The sequence below is a fragment of the Hoplias malabaricus genome, chromosome 10 (assembly GCF_029633855.1).
Source record: "Hoplias malabaricus isolate fHopMal1 chromosome 10, fHopMal1.hap1, whole genome shotgun sequence".
Classification (NCBI taxonomy): Eukaryota; Metazoa; Chordata; class Actinopteri; order Characiformes; family Erythrinidae; genus Hoplias; species Hoplias malabaricus.
In genome coordinates this window covers 33,102,006-33,121,456 of record NC_089809.1, presented here as the reverse complement: position 1 = coordinate 33,121,456, position 19,451 = coordinate 33,102,006, and the positions used below count along the sequence as shown (strand labels likewise).

The 19,451-nt window shown below is 40.4% G+C and overlaps 1 protein-coding gene across 1 annotated transcript in view; it reads right to left on the bottom strand.

Moving 5' to 3' along the window:
* adamtsl4 (ADAMTS-like 4) overlaps positions 1-17,496 on the bottom strand; it is a 43,379-nt gene extending 25,883 nt beyond the window's left edge. The window contains exons 1-4 of the mRNA XM_066683486.1: positions 17,274-17,496; positions 14,255-14,324; positions 8,315-8,931; positions 7,521-8,025 (exon numbers count right to left, since the gene is read on the bottom strand). Of these exons, the coding sequence (XP_066539583.1) occupies positions 7,521-8,025; positions 8,315-8,931; positions 14,255-14,324; positions 17,274-17,296 (1,215 nt within the window). The 5' untranslated portion in view covers positions 17,297-17,496. The remainder of the gene's footprint in view (positions 1-7,520; positions 8,026-8,314; positions 8,932-14,254; positions 14,325-17,273) is intronic.
* Between the last annotated feature and the right edge of the window lie 1,955 nt (positions 17,497-19,451).

Below are 19,451 nucleotides of genomic sequence, written 5' to 3'. Positions count from 1 at the left end.
GAAGGCCCAAGACGATTGAACAGTTAGAGGCCTGTATTAGACATGAATGGGAGAGCATTCCTATTTCTAAACTTGAGAAACTGGTCTCCTCTGTCCCCAGACGTCTGTTGAGTGTTGTAAGAAGAAGGGGGGATGCCACACAGTGGTAAAAAATGGCCTTGTCCCAACTTTTTTGGGATTTGTTGACGCCATGAAATTTAGAAACAACATATTTTTCCCTTAAAATAATACATTCTCTCAGTTTAAACTTTTGATCTGTTATTTGTGTTCTATTCTGAATATAATATTAGATGTTGGCACCTCCACATCATTTCATTCAGTTTTTACTCACAATTTGTTTAGTGTCCCAACTTTTTGGGAATCCGGTTTGTACATGAGAAGTAAAAAATATAACTTGTAAATTTGTAAAACTTGCATGCTTGTAAATGTTTTATTCCAAGTAATTTGGAGCATGGCGGCATGTCGCAGCAGGTAGTGTCACAGTCACACAGCTCCAGAGACCTGGAGGTTGTGGGTTCAAGTCCCACTCTGGGTGACTGTCTGTGAGGAGTTTGGTGTGTTTTCCCTGTGTCTGCGTGGGTTTCCTCCGGGTGCACCGGTTTCCTCTCACGGTCCAAAAACACACATTGGTAGGTGGATTGGTGACTCAAAAGTGTCCGTAGGTGTGAGTGTGTGAGTGAACGTGTGAGTGTGTGTGTTGCCCTGTGCAGGACTGGCGCCCCCTCCAGAGTGTATTCCCATTTGTGCCCAATGGTTCCAGGTAGGCTCTGGACCCACCGCGACCCTCAACTGGATAAGCGCTTACAGATAATGAATGAATGAATTTGGAGCATTTCTATTGGTCTATGCATAATGACATTTTTCACAAATTGAAAGACAGCTGCTGTATTCAAATAATGTAGTAAACTAAAAATCAACAGAAATTGAGATCCATGTTTTTAATTGGACAGCAATGAGAGGGAATTTCTAGGTGAAAGATCTGATGTTTTCTGTAGCTCCTGCTGATTCTAAGAAGTGGACTTTACATCAATCATTACATTAGTGTCTATGTTTCATTCCTGAAGAGTGAGTGGAGACAGCTTTGGGTTTCCTTGGTGCAATGCAAATGTTTATTCAGAGAGTGTGGAGAGAGGGAGGGAGAGAAAGAGCGTCAGACAGAGAGAGAAGGACAGAGCGAGAGGGAGAGAGAGAGTTAAATAGAGAGTAACTGAAGGCCAAACGCTGTTTCTATGAGTCTGCTTCTAAAGCCTGCAAATTCTCTTGCTCTTTGTCATTCTTCTCAGCTGACTTCTTCTGCTTTGTTATCATTGTTTTTTTTCCCTCTCTGTCTTTCACCCATACATTCCTCACATCTCCTTTTCTTTCTATTCTTTCCTTCCTTGTTTCTGGTTTTCTTTTGTCTCCATGGAGCTCTTTCTCTGTATTTCCCCTTTCTGATCCCTGAGTCTGAAATTATCAGGCTGTGTGGGTGTGGGTGTGGGTGTGTGTGTCCATGGCCAAAACAGTGCCCTCTTTCATTACACTACAACTTAACGGCGTCACCTCCCCCAACCCCAATATCCCTTTTCCTCTCCTGCAGTCACACACACGAAAGCTGAACAACAAATGAAGCTGCAAATGATTCGTTAATGATTGAGAAAAGAATGTAACACTGAGAATGCCATTGGATTAATGCATGTCTTGTGTTACAGACACCTTGATCAAATAGAGTTTATCTTTTATCTTTTATTTACTTTTAGACATTCACAAAGAACCTAAAATATTAAACAAAATATAATTAATGCTAAAAGTAAATAGTTAATTGAATATTATGTAAATCTATTTAAATAACTTGTTTTGAACCTTATGCCCAAAAGATTGAGGACACCTGCTAATCCTGTGCATTCCATAGAACTTTTCTGCTTTGTGGCTATAACTGCTACCTTTGTTCTAGAAAGCCTTTAGATTAGAGTCTGAAACACTGAGGATTTGATGGCATTCAGCCACAAGAGCTTGAGTGAGGTCAAGTACTAACATTGGATGATTAGATTTGGATGAAAAGTCACATTTCAACTGTTTCTGAAGGTACTGTGTACATGGTGAGCTCATGTGTAGCAGCTCCAGAGCAAAACATTTTTGTGTCCACAATGAGTGCATTTTTAAACTTCATTAATTATAAGTATACAGGGGTGTCTCTTTAAGACATGTCATGAAGAGGTTCTCAACATTTTTCACAGTGCTACAATTTATTGGGGTAAAAAAAAAGTTTGCAATCCTATAATTCACTCAGTATGGTGGCTATAAAAACAGCCAAAATGCACTGTTCCAGTTCTTCAGTAGCAGGGACTGTTGTGTGTTACAGTGTGTATTGTTACACTGGTCTACAATTGATAATAATACATTTGTTTTATTGGGGCTGCAAAATAAAAAAATCACAATAAAAGAAGTAAGGAAAACCATCATTCACATAAAAAGCATCATTCAGTCAAATTTATAATGATGCAGCAAAAAACTAAGGAAAATCAATAGTAAATCAGTCCACACAGCTACTGCAGAAACTTTCACCCTGCAGTGCCATAATTCTTTGAAGAGTCCACATTACGTCCCCCGAGTTAAGAATCCCTAATATAATGTTTGATATAAAATATCAGGACCATTTAGAATTTAAAAAAATTGTTTATCATGACACGAACTATCCCTTCCATGACACTCACACAGAGGAGAAGTGAAATCGGGTCATATGTTGGGTAACGAGGTGAATCAGCTGCCACAGGACTGTTAATAGCGTCAGTGATACCAAACACACACACAGCAATGTTGCCAAGATACGGGAGTGGCTCCTGCCTTTAAGTGTTTCAAGTGCTTTGGAAAACAACTTTCAGGTTTGTGTGTGTGTGTGTGTGTGTGTGTGTGTGTGTGTGTGTTTGTGTGTGTGCACCAACGCTTTCTAGTCACTTCACCACCACTTACACTCTAAAAAGCAATGGCACTTATAGACAAACACACACACACACACACACTCCCTTTACAGCCAAAACACACATACAGGCACACACACACACACACATGCATGCTTACTGCTGTGTATAACCTCATGTTTAACCTCATTCTTGGATCAGTGAGTATAAAATCAGGTCTGGTCTCTGAGTCTCTATCTCCATGAGAGTGTTTCACAGCAGTGCACTGGGAAAGCAATTACAGTCATATTAAAAAGAGGGAGAATGTGGTAGAGCCACAGAGTGATGTGAGAGAGGCTGACAGCACACACACACACACACACACTGAAGTACCTGGCTCGGAATCACAATCTCAGAAAGAGACCTACAGCCTTGAAGAAGAAGGCTTCTTCATTTCTCTCCCTCTGCCTCAGTGCCATTCCCTGTGTGTGTTTGTGTGTGTCTGCCAGTATCTATGAAGCATGAATGCTGCTTGGTTCCAGCAGCATGACGCCAGTCTAAGACGCGTATCATAAATGTGTGAAGATAATCCAGCTTAGAGTAAACTAGTGTTACCGCCCACACTGCCGCAGTCAGAGACTTCAAAGTGGTCCCAAGACCAGTCATGTTCATCTCTGACTGCAGACATCTGACTCATCATTAGAAAACACATTCACTCATTCAATTCAATTAATTTCAACTAAAATCAAACTACAATGATTTGCTTTGATTTTTTACAGGCCATTTAATATTCTATTTAAAAATATACATATTTATACAGTGCATATATGTGGCAAAACAAAATACAGAAGTCACCAGAGTAGAACATGGAATAAAAATAATATTCGTAAACTTTTCAAGAAAAAAATGTGAAAGTGAAGCAATGTAAACATCAGATGCCATGCTTCATTGCTGTCATACAAAATTATTGTTTCAAGTTATTGCTGCTTGTGATCGATGCATATGTGCACTTTACTATCTACATGTTTACGTTACTGTCACTGTACTGTAGCACATGTTCACTTATGTATATATGAACAATTGAACTATTGCACTTTATACTAGTTATTTAGTTATTATTTCTTGCTTCATTTTACTTCATTGTCTTTGTCTATTTGGCATTCTTGGTGAGGAGCAAAGAAAGAATTTCATTGTACATGTTTTCCTTACTGTGCAAATGACAATAAATTCTTTGACTTTGACTTGAATTCATTGAGTGAATTTCCAGTTTCAAATTTTTATTTATGTTGATTTTCAATGTCAGGAAAATAATCAGGAAAATATATATTTAAAAGAAAATTCCACATAAGTCTCAACAACTAGAAATAACATGATTTCCCACACCTCTAAAGTTCAGTCAAGGAGGACGACAATCCAAATAATCTCAAGTACATTCAATCACGCCGAGACTTCCTCCTTTTTTGTCTCTTTCCTTTTCTTAATACCATTTAAACTTTCAGAGCCACAGTGTTGAGTTATCTCCTCACATTGGAAGGCAGTACAAAAATCCCTGTGGATTTGTTCAGATCTGATACGGGTATGAATCTCAATTATACTCCCTCTCCCAAACACAAAAACCTTTAAGTGCTTTGTACATGATGAGTAGAGTTTTAATGATTGATTAAGGCTTGCGTGGATGTTAGGAGCCCCATTGTCTCGATATATTTGAATGTATTTTTTACAGTTTTATAAACACTTGTTGTTCATATATATTCAGTTCCTGTTCTTATACAAGCAGATAATATCATCTGCCCCTGGTTAAATATTACCATCACTGATTACAATGAATAACTTTCCATCATTATTGCACTTAAATCACTACCTTTATATTGATGTCTCCGATTGCACTGCTGCATTTATACAAGCGGCAGAGGAAGGGAGCATGAGGCCAGGGAGCAGTAGAGAGTCCAAGTGGAATTGGAGCATGCAGCTTTGGAAGGAAAACCGACAGGAGCAGCACCTTCTGCTCTGCTGTAATGACTTTGAAGGAGAGGAGCTGGCAGTCAGACCACAATTTTCCCTCTAAAATCTCCATAGCAAAACAAACCTTCGGATAGAGCAAAGTTTCTCCAAATATTCAGGAAGACCTGTCATTTTACTTGACTTGAGAAAGCCCATATGTTAGTAACTCATAACATGATACATACCGTGGCCCATCTAACCTTACATCAGTGGTCAGTTTCTACACAAATAAATATTCTTGCTTGGGTTTTTGTGTGGTGGTCCATTCTCAACCTAACAGTGACACTCCCGCAGCATCATTTTACCAACATCACACAAAATACAATGTCAGTGTCAGTGCTAATGAGAACGGTCAACCATCAAAATGATATGTAGTCAACAACGTTCCTGTGGTCAGGAACTGATTAATAATATATGGGCTAGAGGGTGGATGACAAATTGGCAACAGATGGGTTTGTCTGTTTTTGCACACCAGCAGAATGGAGCCATAAGGCAAGCAGACTCCTTAAAGTGGCCACCGAGTGGTAACAGAATGTAGAAGTTCCTAACAAAGTTGTAGGTGTAGACAAGTAGACAATAATTATAATAATAATAATATGATAATTAGGCCAAGGACCGTGGGTGGAATGCACTTGTGTTATTTTTCAGACCTTCAACTGCAATCCACCCAGACTGTTTTCCAGAATAGGTGGTGCTCTCCTCCAAACCACAGCGCATTTGAGAAAGCAGATGACTTTGGAGAGGTTTAGGGAAAGAACCGAATGTTGTTATAGCGAACGAAACTATTTCACACTTTTCAGAGTACAAAAAAATGTAGCCAAGCAGATTCAGGCATGCGAGAAATCTCAATAGCTTTTAATCTACTTATCCAATATTTCACCAGGTCACAGCTTCACCAAGCTCTCTCTTATTCAGTCTAACTCAAGTCTTCACTACCACAGTCAGTAACAGTGTGCTGGACTTCACAAACTCAAAGTCATGTGTCCTGGCCCAGTTACTGACTGATCTAGGATCAGCTCTTTATTCTTCTGTGTAAATCACTCTCATTATAATGGAAAAATAAAACCTACTTGGAACCCAGTGCTCATGAGACATCTGATACAACTATACTGCCTTCCACTTTCCCTGCTAAGTAGCTGTATTCAAGAGCTGAAATGATGTGATACATCATGACCAGCTTCAAATCTCCTAGACATAAGATATGTACACTATAATATACACTCAGAACATCACAGAAAACTCAGTTCACAACCAGAAAAACAGTTGCAGAGAAAGAAAAGGAGTTCATTATCTTCCTACCATTGAAGAATGAATAATGTGTAATGGGTAATACAGCTGCCTTCTATGCAGAAGGCAAATATATCACTCTATGCCAGTAAGAGTACTAAGGCAAAACTACATTTAGGCTCCTCAGAAACATGATGAGAATGAACAGTATGTCTGCATAAGACCATCTGCTGAACATCACAAATGGAAGAGCAAAAGAGGCTGTAACTTTTACACTGATACATGCACGCACACAAACACACACACACACATACAGAGAGAGAGAAAGAGAGAGAGAGAGAGAGAGAGAGAGAGAGAGAGAGATGGTGTGTGAATGAGAAAGACCAGCTTTAACAAGTCCGTTTAACAAGTTTCTTGTTACTAATTACAGTTTAATACTAATTAGATATTTGTTCTGTTTGATTCAATCCTCCAATCTTATCTATTAGAAGTAGCGCTGGATTTTTTTTTCCAATGTAGCACACACTTGACACATAACACTATTGATTTCACTGATTTAATCAACTGCTCTCAATCTTCAATTGATTAGTTATATGATTTTTGTCCTGGTTTTCTGAAATGTAACCTACAGCCACACTTAAATTATGTAGATTAGATGACCTTTAATCTAGTCTTTCAGCCTTGCGGTTACACAGAGTTATGCAGATATTTCAGTTAATCTGCTAAAGAAAAGCTAAAGGTTTATGCAGAGAAAAAGTATGAATAGCAAAGTGCGCCTACAAGATTAGAGGCTCTGTTTAAATGAGAAATATGTACTGTAATATAGTATCCTGTGTATGCATATACCCATACTGTATATACTATATATAAGAATATACACTTATATATGAATGTATGTACATTCCCTCTGAACTTAAGTGCATTAATATGGACTTGTATAACTCTTCCATTATATTTCCAGTAGAAATAGTTCTACTATTTTCGGAAATCTTAAACATTTCTGTAATTATTTGTTTACAATCAGCAAAAACAGTAATAGTAAAGTCAGGTTCATGTTGGAGGATTAGTTCTAGTTCACAGACATCATTACAACACATTCCAAAGGTAATGGATGGTGCTCTGTCACTGCAGAGAATGCAGCTGCATTGCTCCACAACTCAATGATTGGGGGCTTTGACCCCTGTAGCCCTCAAGTTGTACTGAGCATGGTGACCTTAGGCTCATGTGTGGCTGCTACATCATGAGTGAACAATTAACAATGGGGTGTGCCTTATAGTTGAGAAAAAGTATATACACTAAGAAAAAGCATACAGTGTGTAAATAAGATAAGCAAAATAAATCACATGAAAATTTAGATCAGTAACTAATCCAGACTCCAGCTTCAGAAGTAAAATGAAGGATATTCAGACGTCTTACCTGTACTGTGCACCTGCGGATCTCTCTGTCCTGTCCAGAGCACTTGTAATTCTGCAGGGGGAGAGAAGGGGGTGTCCAGCCTGGACCAGCCTCGTTCCAGACATTGGGGTCGTGTGTGTGCTGGCTAAAAATAGGCAGGTCCTGAGGATTGTGTGGACGATGGAGCGGTGAGGAGAATGGAGGTGGGGCACGACGGGTGATGGATCTCACTCTTGTCTTTGTTTTCTCTGGTCTAGCTAAGTCTTTTTGTGGATCTCTCTGGTCCTCTCCCCTTTCTTTTTCCTCTTTCACTGTTTCTCCATTGCTTGCGTCCATACTCCTCTTTCCTGCATCACTCTCCAATTCAGCCTCAGTTGAAGTGTTTTGACCTTTGAGCTCCAGGGGCTCCATGGTCATGTTATTGTGGTGACGAGCATGGCGCGACTGGCGGTTTGGCCGAAGAAGGGGGAGCGTTTCTGGGACCCTGCCATAACCAAACTGCCCTGGACGGATAGAGGAACTGGGCCTGAGTGAAACAGAAAATGGCAAGGAGTAAAGAAATTATACAAAAGATATTAGTCAATAAGATATATATTAAAACTGCAAAAATTATACATTATTCCACAAACTACATTTCATTGAATGTCAGAATATACTTGAAAATATACTTGTCAGTATTTAATATTTTGTTCTGATCACTGGCAAATGAATTGTAATATATTATGGTCTTTATATACATATGGTCGGTATGAACAAATAAACAGGTTACTGGTTATCTCTGACACAGAACTAATATTTCAATCAGTCAAACTGACCTTCTCGCAGATGATGGATCCCTATTTGGGGAGACAGACCTCCTACTACCACCCCCTCCACCTCTTGCTTGCCCTTGATGGGGCGGCCGTCTGGAAGTCCTTGCTGATGATCCATATGGAGGAGATGATGAAGAAGAGGAAGAAGAGGAGGCAGGAAAAGAAGGCGAACGGTAAATTGAAACTGGCTGTTGACTGGACGGAGTAAACTCTGGCCGGTAGAAAGGAGGCACGTGATTAGGCTGTTCTGGACTTGCGCCTTCACCTGTGTCCCGATACAGGGGTAATCCAGGACTCTGGTTGGCTGAAAGTGAAGGTGAATAAAACGGTGGTCTCTCAGCTCCACTGCTGCCGTAAAGAGGGGGCTCATTTCCAGGATAAAGGGAGGGGTAATATGGTCTAACTGCAGAGATCACAGGGGTGTGTCTTGAGGCACCTGATGGCAGGAAGGCCGGCCCACTCCAATGCTGCCTCGAGGGTTGGGGTGGTGGCATGCATCGTCTCCGCCTTTCTGATACTCCCACTCCACAGCTTTGAGAGCATTCTGCCCACTCACTCCATGGACCCCACACACCTTCAAGCCCCTCCTCCTCCACCTGTCGAGAGCGTCGACTGGACACCTGGGACAGAGATACAGAAGACCAAATTAGAACCTTTCATTTAAATACAGTCTCTCCTCGCTCCACTCTGCAGTATGTGTTGAGAAACAGTTTGTGTCCAGTGTCCCATTTTGAAATCACTGGGTAGTAAACTAAACTATTCTCATCCAACTCATCAGACAACTAAAAAGCACTTTATGATTTGGATTAAGTGACTTTGGCAAAGAAATACAGAATATCTTTACTATTCTGACCACAGAGCTGCTCTTGGCTCAGTATTGTTGGGTGGAGGACCATTCTCAACTTCTCATACTGAACAACATGTAGAAATCCCAGTCACACCACAGAGACTGATATATTCATACTATAACCACATATCACCATTCCACATCATTGTCAGTATCAGTGGTCCACCACCCAAATAATATCTGGCCAACACTAATCCTGTGGTCAGAAACCAATGAATGGGGTAGATTTAAACTGATAAACCATTGCCTGAGAGGCTACAGTTTATAACTATGCAGCAATATATTTAATACATATACAAGGGTGATGTTTTCAATACATTCATTTGTACAACACTTTCCAGACAGATGCGAACATGTTTTTAAGGTTCAAATAGAAAATACATCCAAGCAATTCCAAGCTCAGTGGCACAATAATGAAAGGCAGACAAGAAAAAATGTACCACCTAAGAGTGGGCATGTTTAAACAACCCCCTGGCCCAAACACCACAGAGAACTGATCACTCACTTGTGTAATTTAGAAGTTATTATTACAGTAAATATTTAAAGGTGCTGTATACAATCCTGAAGAATGATTGCGATGACTGAACTTGGCAGCAGGGGGCATTCAGTGTTCCTTCGGTAGCTCCATTTTGTGTTGTTTTTCTCTGTCCGAGCAATTTTGATTGTTTCCTGTTTGCAGTCAAGGCTAAAAATAAAGACTGAATTTTACAAAAAATATTAATTCATTCATTCATTGTCTGTAGCCGCTTATCCAATTCAGGGTCGCGGTGGGTCCAGGGCCTAACCAGGATCACTGGGTGCAAGGCGGTAAAACGACCTGGAGGGGGCGCCAGTCCTTTGCAGGGTGGCACACACTCACGTATTCACTCACACACTCACACCTACAGAGTGACTGTCTTGAGTCACCTATCCACCTACCAACGTGGGTTTTTGGACCTTGGGAGGAAACTGGAGTACCTGGGGAGAACACAGAAAACTCCTCACAGACAGTCACCTGGAGCTGGGCTCGAACCCACAACCCTAGGACCCTGGAGCTGTGTGACAGCGACACTACCTGCAGCACCAAAAAATATGTTTGTATATTATTAGTATTGTTCATTTTTAAATATATTAATATTCATTCATTCATTCATTCATTATCTGTAACCGCTTATCCAGTTCAGGGTCGCGGTGGGTCCAGAGCCTACTTGGAATCATCGGGTGCAAGGCAGGAATACACCCTGGAGGGGGCGCCAATCCTTCACAGGGCAACACACACTCACACATTCACTCACTCCTACGGACACTTTTGAGTCGCCAATCCACCTACCAATGTGTGTTTTTGGACTGTGGGAAGAAACAGGGGGAACCCGAAGGAAACCCACACGGACACAGGGAGAACACACTAAACACCTCACAGACAGTCACCCGGAGCGGGAATCGAACCCACAACCTCCAGGTCCCTGGAGCTGTGTGACTGTGACACCACCATTAATGTTAAATGTAAGTTAATGTAAAGAAATGTATTTCTAAATAATGTTGAATCAGGATGGCACAGTGGTATGACAGGGTTCAGGTTACTTCTCTGGGGCCCTTGGGTTTTGCTGTGTGAAATTATTCACAGGTGTTTGTGTGTGTGACTGGGTGAGTGTGTGGTGCCTTGTGATGAACTGGCACTCTTTCCAGGGTGTGTTCCTGCGTTGTGCCCAATAATCCCTTGTAGCACATGGACCAACTGTGACCCTAATCAGGATGAAACAGTTACAAAAGACGAATGGCCTATGCTCATTTAATGTCCAGGGCCCGTTCAATGTTAACATACTATGGCTATTTATTTTGAATAAAGTTTCTTTTTTACATAGGTGTAAATGAATGTGTGACACAGTAAGAATGTGATGCCTTGTGATGCACTGGCACCCTGTCCAGGGTGTGTTCCTTTCTTATACCCAATGATCCTGGGTTGTACAAAAATTATGTTTAATTTTATAACAGTGATTTCTGGGTGATGTGCAGTGCTGGGGCAGGAAAGAGAGGTTCTGCTGAACAAAAGTTTCCATTCAGGAGAAAACTCTCCAAAGCAGAATGGTCAAAGGTCACCTCTGATCTGTCCAAATCTCAGCCAGGGTCACACACCATTGAGCCAGTATTTGTTTGTGTGGATGTGTTGTACAGAAAATGAGAGAGAGAAAGAGAGAGAAAGAGAGAAAGAGAGAGAGAGAGAGAGAGAGAGAGAGAGAGAGAGAACCTGAGACACAAACAGTGAGAGACCCTGGGATGGTATGAGGCAGTTGGCATGTGTGTGCATGTGTGTGCGTGTGCGTGTGTGTAATAGCATCTGAGAACACGGCTATAATTAATGTGAGGAAATGGCTGAGTCATAATGGATGACATGGAAGAGGCACACACATGCACACACACACACACACACCATTTCAGCCTGTCTGTACAAATAAACACGCATGCACATGCTCGACTGGATTGGGGAAAATACACTAACACACACATCTCTCACTCTTTCCTCTTTATCCATCTCTCATCTTTTTCTTTTGTTATTTCTCTGTCAGTATATATATATATATATATATATATATATATATATATATATTTCACTCATTTACTTTTCTCTTTGTTTTTTCACTGTAGAGAACATGAAGGCTTTATGCTCGTCTATCCAACTCTTCACACTCAGTATGTTATACTCAGGCTTTTCTGAGGCTCCATTCCTCCAGAGTTCCTCCATTTTTAGTGGATAAGGAGAGCACAGATTACTTGGGGAAATGCACTGTAGAGGTGCTATTAGGATTGTTGGTGACGTAGCATGTAAAGTTCACATGGAACTGGTGGCACTGAGCAAGCATTAACGGTGCCAATGGGGCTAGGTACAGCCTTAGTCACCAGGGAGGCCAGTGTGGATTTACGGTTGTTGATGGTAAAGGGTGAGTTGGGACTGTAAAGCTGACTTGAAGGGGGGTGGGTATGGGATGCCAGACTTCACTGTTGAGCCTTATGGAGGTACTGTGGGCTTAATTCAGCAAAACACCAATGAGAGGAGGTCCTTACCTGATGACCCCTGATGTAGAGCTAGTGATACAGTGGCTGGTTTGGGTACTCATGGACTGGGCTCAATGACAAACCGTAGATGTTAAGGAGAGCTGGTTGCTGATCGGATCATAAATGGCCACAGCAACCTTAGTGTTGAGGTGTAGTCCAGTTGTTCCCATTAAAATAACAGCAATTATTTGTTCTATATATTTAACCTTAAAGTAAAACTATGCAGAAAAATTACAATAACAAAAAAATACTCGTAAAAACACAGTCCTTATTCCATCATTAGATACTTAAAAACAAGCAATATTCTGCTTTTGAACTAAACTCAGGAGCTTTCCCCAATGTAATGTTTTGCCCAGGGGTATTTCTACTTTTAATCAAGTAGGGTTTTTTATGGAGAAAAGTAGGCCTCTGCTTTATAAATTCCTTAACCTGGCAATGATCATTCATAATAATGTTATTACCAAATGCACATCATTAACCTTAGAAAACAGCTCATACATTTTCATGTATTATTTTATAAAATGTTATTCAAAGCTTAAGCCTGCGTTATGATGACTTTGTATAAGCAGCCTTTAAATAAATTACTATTCTAACCCCTCTGACTTGAAGGGAACATCTACAATGGTGAAGAAACACTGTTCTCTGTTTTGTTTACATTCAGAAGCTCTGCATCATTTAAGGTGGAACGGTATGTTTGAGGGGGAAAAATGACTGTTGTTTGTACGTGGCTGAGGTTTAACTTGTCTGTAAGTTTTTATTCACTGTTTGAATTACCACAGAAACTCATTTGTTACTCGAGTAATTCAGTTTAGTAGCACTTTAGGTTTGTGATTACTTTCATGCATTTAGCACTCGCCCAAATTTAGAGTCAGTTCCACACACAGCAAATAAAATGGAGCAATAGAAAGAGCAATATCCTCGTCTCAGTTCATGCTTTTAGAAGTTCACTTCATGGTCTCAAATTCTCCAAAATGCTGATTTTCTGCCTTGAGCAGAGAGAGAGCCGAACATACCGGACTGAGACACTGAGGTCCTGTTTACCTTTACAGACGCTGGGGCATCGTGAACACATTAGATTAGGTTTCGAGCACGCAGACAGAGTGGAGGTCAGCAAATGGTGAGGAAATATTCTCTGAATTTAATAAAGTGTTTTTTGATTCAAATTTGAAAGTCGCCTTTAAAACCCTGTGGCAGTAAAAAAATGATGGATGACCAGTTCCCTCACATTTATTCACTCATTCTATAAACTCTTTTTTTTAGTGGTTTTTGTTTTGGCTCTTTCTTGATACCGCCTAGGAAAAGAATGTTTTTACTGTGCTTACAGACCTCAAGAGAGAAGCTGTAACTGCCCTGCTAGAAAAAAATAAGTGGATCTTAAAAATCAAGAATGTAACAGTATTTCTCCCAGTAAATAATAATAATAATAATAATAATAATAATAATAACAATAATAATAATAATAATAAGTAACAAAAACACATTCACACAAACAATTTCAAACACTTAAAGTAATTTTTTTTATCACAGATATTTCTGCAAGTTTTTCATCACAGTTCTATTGTATGTGAGGCAAGCTATCATTACTTTTAAATGTGCTGCTAATGCGTTTTCACTGGATAGCTCAACACAACTGAAGGACAATACTAGCCAGTCAATTATGAAATGTTAACTATCAGATGCCTGTGCTGACTAACGTCATAAAAAGTGATGGGAGAGAGGGAGTGCCATCAGCGAGTACTGGTGTGCTCTCTTCTAATTCTGGTATTGGATGACTGAGGCAAACAAGTCACAATACACAACTAACACTGTCATATGTATGAACAAGGGGTGTGTTCAAAAATCTCACATCCGCACTGATTTACAGGCGTAACACCTCACCCTTGTTGCTTTTATACGACAATAACTGAAAATGATTCTGTGGATTCTGATCTTGACTATGTGCTTTTCAATAACATGAAAAAAAAAATTATTTCACTCCCCTTATTCAAATGATTGAGCTGTCTATACGTTTAAACAACCATGCCTTTCCCACACCAAAAATGATCATCATAATCATCATTACTTACTGTTTTTTCAGCCTTGTCCTCCCCAGTGACACACACAGTGGTCAACACTGCACTCCATAACAAACAAAACCTGTAGACAGAAGAGAAATTGAGATATATATATGGGCATGATCATTAAATTACACACAGATACGGACTTTTCCCCTTTTTAAATACACTCTGTGACCTGAATTCATAGCTCCTGTCATGACCTAATTGCTCTGCTATGTTTTAGACACAGTGACTGAAGCCCCACTGTCTAATTTAATCAGTGTCTACATGGTACATCCAGATCACAGTAACAATTTGTCAAGATGTTTCATATCTGATGTTTTCTTCTTTGGCTTTATAAACAAAATCACTGGAGATTATGTAGTTAGCGAAATATGGAGGCTTACCTCCAACAATTAGCCTCATGCCTAAATCACAACTTTCCCCTTAAATTGCGTCAGGCTGATAAATAATCTCGAGAAGCAGAGAACAAAATTCAAACAGTTTCAAAATCCACATACCCAAGTCTAATAGCCAAATAGCCAAGCTGCTTAGTAACTTGACCAGGTTTGAAGTGTGTGTGAGGACTGAAGCATACAGTCTGTATGAGGTTAACTGGTAGGGTATCACCCACGTACACAATTTACGTAAAACAACTCAAGAAGGAAATTTCAGATTGTTTTGGTTGTTGCAGTGAATTTGAGGTAAAGGGGAAAATTGTGCATATTTGGGCAAGTCTGATATAATTTCTTTAAACAGACTTTACACAGACATTACACTCCTACGTACTGCGTACAACCTTTCTGGGAAATTTCCTCAGTCACTCAAAAGGTCAAAAATAAGGTTTAGAGATTGCGATTAATTTTCCTAATGTGGACCTCTATGTGCACTGGTAATAAATGAGCACTCAAATATAAATAGCTGAAAAATGTATCTGCTTGGAATCCAGATGTCTTTGCTTGATTTGGAAGAGAGTAATGGTCAGAAACCTTGAGCCTCGAGATCTACTGTCCAACAAGTTTCATCTCCAACACAAACATAACAAAGCTGACCCAGGCCTTTAGAAGACGTGATAATCTCGGTCAGGTTTGGATGATTGAGGTTTGAGAATAACAGAGGGATGACCACTGCTTTCATCAAGTGTTTTCCAGTTCCAGTTTTGTGAAGCCCCTGATCTGTCATTAGTAAGACTGTTGCAATTTTAATAAAAAAAAAACCTGTACCACAAACCAGTGAATGTTTACTGTTAGCACAGCTTTTACATTTTACACTCTCAGTGGTTGAAAACGTAGAAATACAATGTTTATATTTAATAATATGCTTGAAGAAGAACCCTAACCCGTGGTAATGCTGCAGCTAACTGATCATCTAACTGATAACTAACTAATGCTTTGCCAAGCTTCCCACTAATAATGCTGAGGCAGGGCTATACTGGTTACTGATGGCTGTGTTGTCAACAAGGAACCCAACACAGTGCCAAACATAGTGCCAAAAGCAAACACAAGTATATGTCTGACTCTAATCAATGTGTAATACAACAAAGCACCAGTTCTTGTGAACCGCTGGACTGAGAAACTGAACATGATACAAATAAACTACACAACACCTTCACAGCATTCAGAAGTGCAGTTTGTGTAAATACGTTTATTAATTTTTCTTTCAGCTTTTCTTTCAAAGCAGGTCACACATGCACACTTTCATGAACAACATTCACACACCAGTGCACATCAACAAACACACTTTCCTGAAAAACAACATACACACCCCAGTGCACATGAGTATACACAAAGACATAAACACACCAATGCACATACCACTATACTCACAAGCACACATTATTTAATGAAGAACAACATACACACACCAGTGCACATCGTAGTACACACAGAAGCACACACACTTACATTAACAACATGCACACACCAATGCATCTAACCAAAAGTACACATTTACATAAACAGAAACACACACACACCAACATACACACGTATTAACAGCAATATACACAAATGAGCATAACATGCACACACCAATATATACAACAACAAACACACACACACAAAGTATACACCAATGCACACCAACACACACCACTTTACACACTAACGCATACATAACCAGTAAACAAACCTACATTTAATACAGCAACACAGAGAACAATTTCAGACACATCAACAATCACACACACACACCATCACACACCTGCTGATTCTTCCCAAATACTCCCACTGCTGTAGTTCACCTGCACTGATTTCTTGCTGTAACACACCTGCTACCGTTCCACAAAGACTTTAAAGGTCTTTAGAAATAATGAGACTCGGGTGTAAGGAAACACAGCCTTGAACAGAGCTGCTGATCTCTTTAGAATTCAGTCAACCACTGAATTGTATGTAAACTCAGCTCAGTGAACGGAATCCCCAGATTCCCCCAACATCCACTGCTCATTTTCCCACCAAACCATGAGCTAATCCTTACAGACAGTGAGGTTTTTCATGTTTTTGTAAGTTGTGATCGACTCTCTGTGTGTCCACTACATCTGTGGCTTCGTCCTTTCCTCAAAAGCAGCGCAGTGCATTTTGTGTGCAGCCGCAATGCAACGTTGCACAAAACCATAATTACTGTGCGCCTCCAAGGAAACCCCAACGAAAACAGCCCTGGACAGGGGCACAATAAGCTCCACATGGGGGGTATCTGGAGGGCAAAAGGGCACTGTCACCCCCTCACCAGCCCAGCATCCCTCCCCTCCATCCTCAGCACATGTTTTCCATGCTTTTCCATGCGGTAGTTCTTGGAAGAGTTGAAAAAGGGAGAAAAAATTGCACTTGCAAGAAGATAAATGGCATTTTTTTTGCCACAAATACCAGGCTTTTAACACAGAGATGAAACAGCATGCCACTAAAGCCATCCATAAAGTGGGGAAAGAAACACGTGGTTCAAGCTGGTGCAGTGCAAAGTGAACTGACTTTGGAAAAGCAACATGTGGATGGAGTTTACAGTGAACTGGAGGCGGAAAGACAGAGCAACAAAGGGTTAAACACTCGGAGCTTACCTGCACGCGGACCCAGACCACATTCTCCCCCTCTCTCTCGTTTCTCACTGTTTTCCTTTCTTAACTTCTCCTTCTTTCTCGGGCTATACTCCACAAAGCTGCTCGAGCTGATCCGAGCGCGGGTTAACTGTGTTGCTACTTGTTGCTCTGGATTCAAAGACGAAATGAAAAAGTGTTCAACCACTCTCTCTCTCTCTCTCTCCCTCTCTCTCCCTCTGTCGCCTTCCTCTGTCACTCTGCCTCTCCTCTGGCTGGCTCACTACACACACACACACACACACACACACACACCCTCCTCCTCCTCCGGGGCAGGGGAGGGGTAGGCAAGTTTTTTTTTTCCTTTCTGTCGTTCAACCAACTTTTCCTTTTTGTCCTTGTGGAAAAGTGGTGTGACGTTGGACAGCTGGGGGCCTAAAGGGGCTCGCGAGTATGTGTGTGGATTACACAACAGCACGCGCGCGGACATGTATGTAGCCATTTCTGCTCTACAGCTAGCTCAACCCTAACCTGAATCTCAGCAAATCAACGGCATCAGCTTTGTCCTATTGTCCTAAACAACTGCAGCTTTTGGGGGTAAAAGGTTCCCCAGTGGAAATCAGGCTACAGACACTTTGCTCCCAGAAAGAGCTCAACACACACGCTTTATTCACTGCATGTGGGGTATTACACTGAATTACATTCATTTAAACCCCCTGTTAGATCCCTGTGTTACGGTACGAGGAAAACAAGTCTTTACAACATGAGAGTTTAAATCTATTTTGTTTCCCAGAACTTAATAAGTGAAACCTGACACACACACACACACACACTCACTAAAAATCCTATACAGTTATTTTACTACTGTGTATCTCCATACTGCTGGAGTTCAGCTTTGTTTTTATTTCGCTTGACCCCTTGACCAAACAGAAACCCACACACATACACACGCACACACACACACACATTTCTCTCCATTACACTGCACAGATTGATTTCAGTGTGCCACAGCATGGCAAACTGCAACGAGTTCAATTTCAAAAGTTCTGAAAAGCATATCTTAAACTAGTAGTTACTCATAAAAAATATTGCTGTTTATTATTATTAATGCATTATTTTTGATTTTTAGACTGAAAAGTCTTTGAATGGTGTTTGTGTGTCGTTGAGTGTAGTATTGTTAAAAATATGTATGGCACTATATATATAGGGTCATTAACCTTTTGTATTGTGTTTGTATTCAGCTGTTTTAACTTTAACAGCGAAAACACTGAACACCCTTACCACACAGTTTTAATGCTGATGTTGAAGTGTAGCGCTGTAGATAAGGGTTACGCACTACAAAGGTAGTGTTGCAAGCCGTTTGCCTCTGAAGAAGGACACCGATAGGAGTTATTTGGTCAGCTGGCCACTTACTAATACAAAACATCATCAAAATAAACCAGGCTTCAACTAAACATCAAACAAAACACAAATCTGTCAATCTCTCTCTCTCGGGGCCAAAACTGAGTGATAATAGTCATTTGGTTGTAGCCATGCGTCAGTCTGTGCAGCTCAGGTCATGGCCAGTGGTAAACCTGTGAGCCCCTGCAGTAATAATGGATAAACCACATAAAATGCTGTTTAAGGATTTTAATGTTAAGGAAATGCAAGTATAGGTTTATAAATGTATACAATCTGTTTTTAACATGGTTAAAATTATGATGCAGATCTGAGGATATCTTAACTGGAAGAATACAGTAATAATCACATAATTAACTTGTAATATACTTAAGGCAGTGTAGAAATACATAAACGTTTAAACCGATGTATAATAAAAACGTATTGGCATGGACATATTTGAATATGAATTTGTGCTGTGTCTCTGTACCATATGGTGTAGGAGTACTTTTTGGTGATAAATGCAGAATGAGAGTGTGATTTTTCCACTGCATTTAGTCACGCTGGGGCAGATGTGATTGTACTGGCTGGTGAAGATAAAGCTACTAAAATTGCCCTGAGACTCCAAGACCAAACAGTGTAGTGAGGAAGCGATAGCCCATTCTGTCAGGGGACTGATAAGCCATCCAGTACTTTCCCAAAATGCTACATAGAGGGCTAGCTGGAATGCGTTTTGTCCAGTGTCCTAAAGGAGCTTGGTTTGGATCCAGCCTCTAAAATTATAGCTGGATTTATGAACTCTAGATGAGCAATTTGTGCTAACTC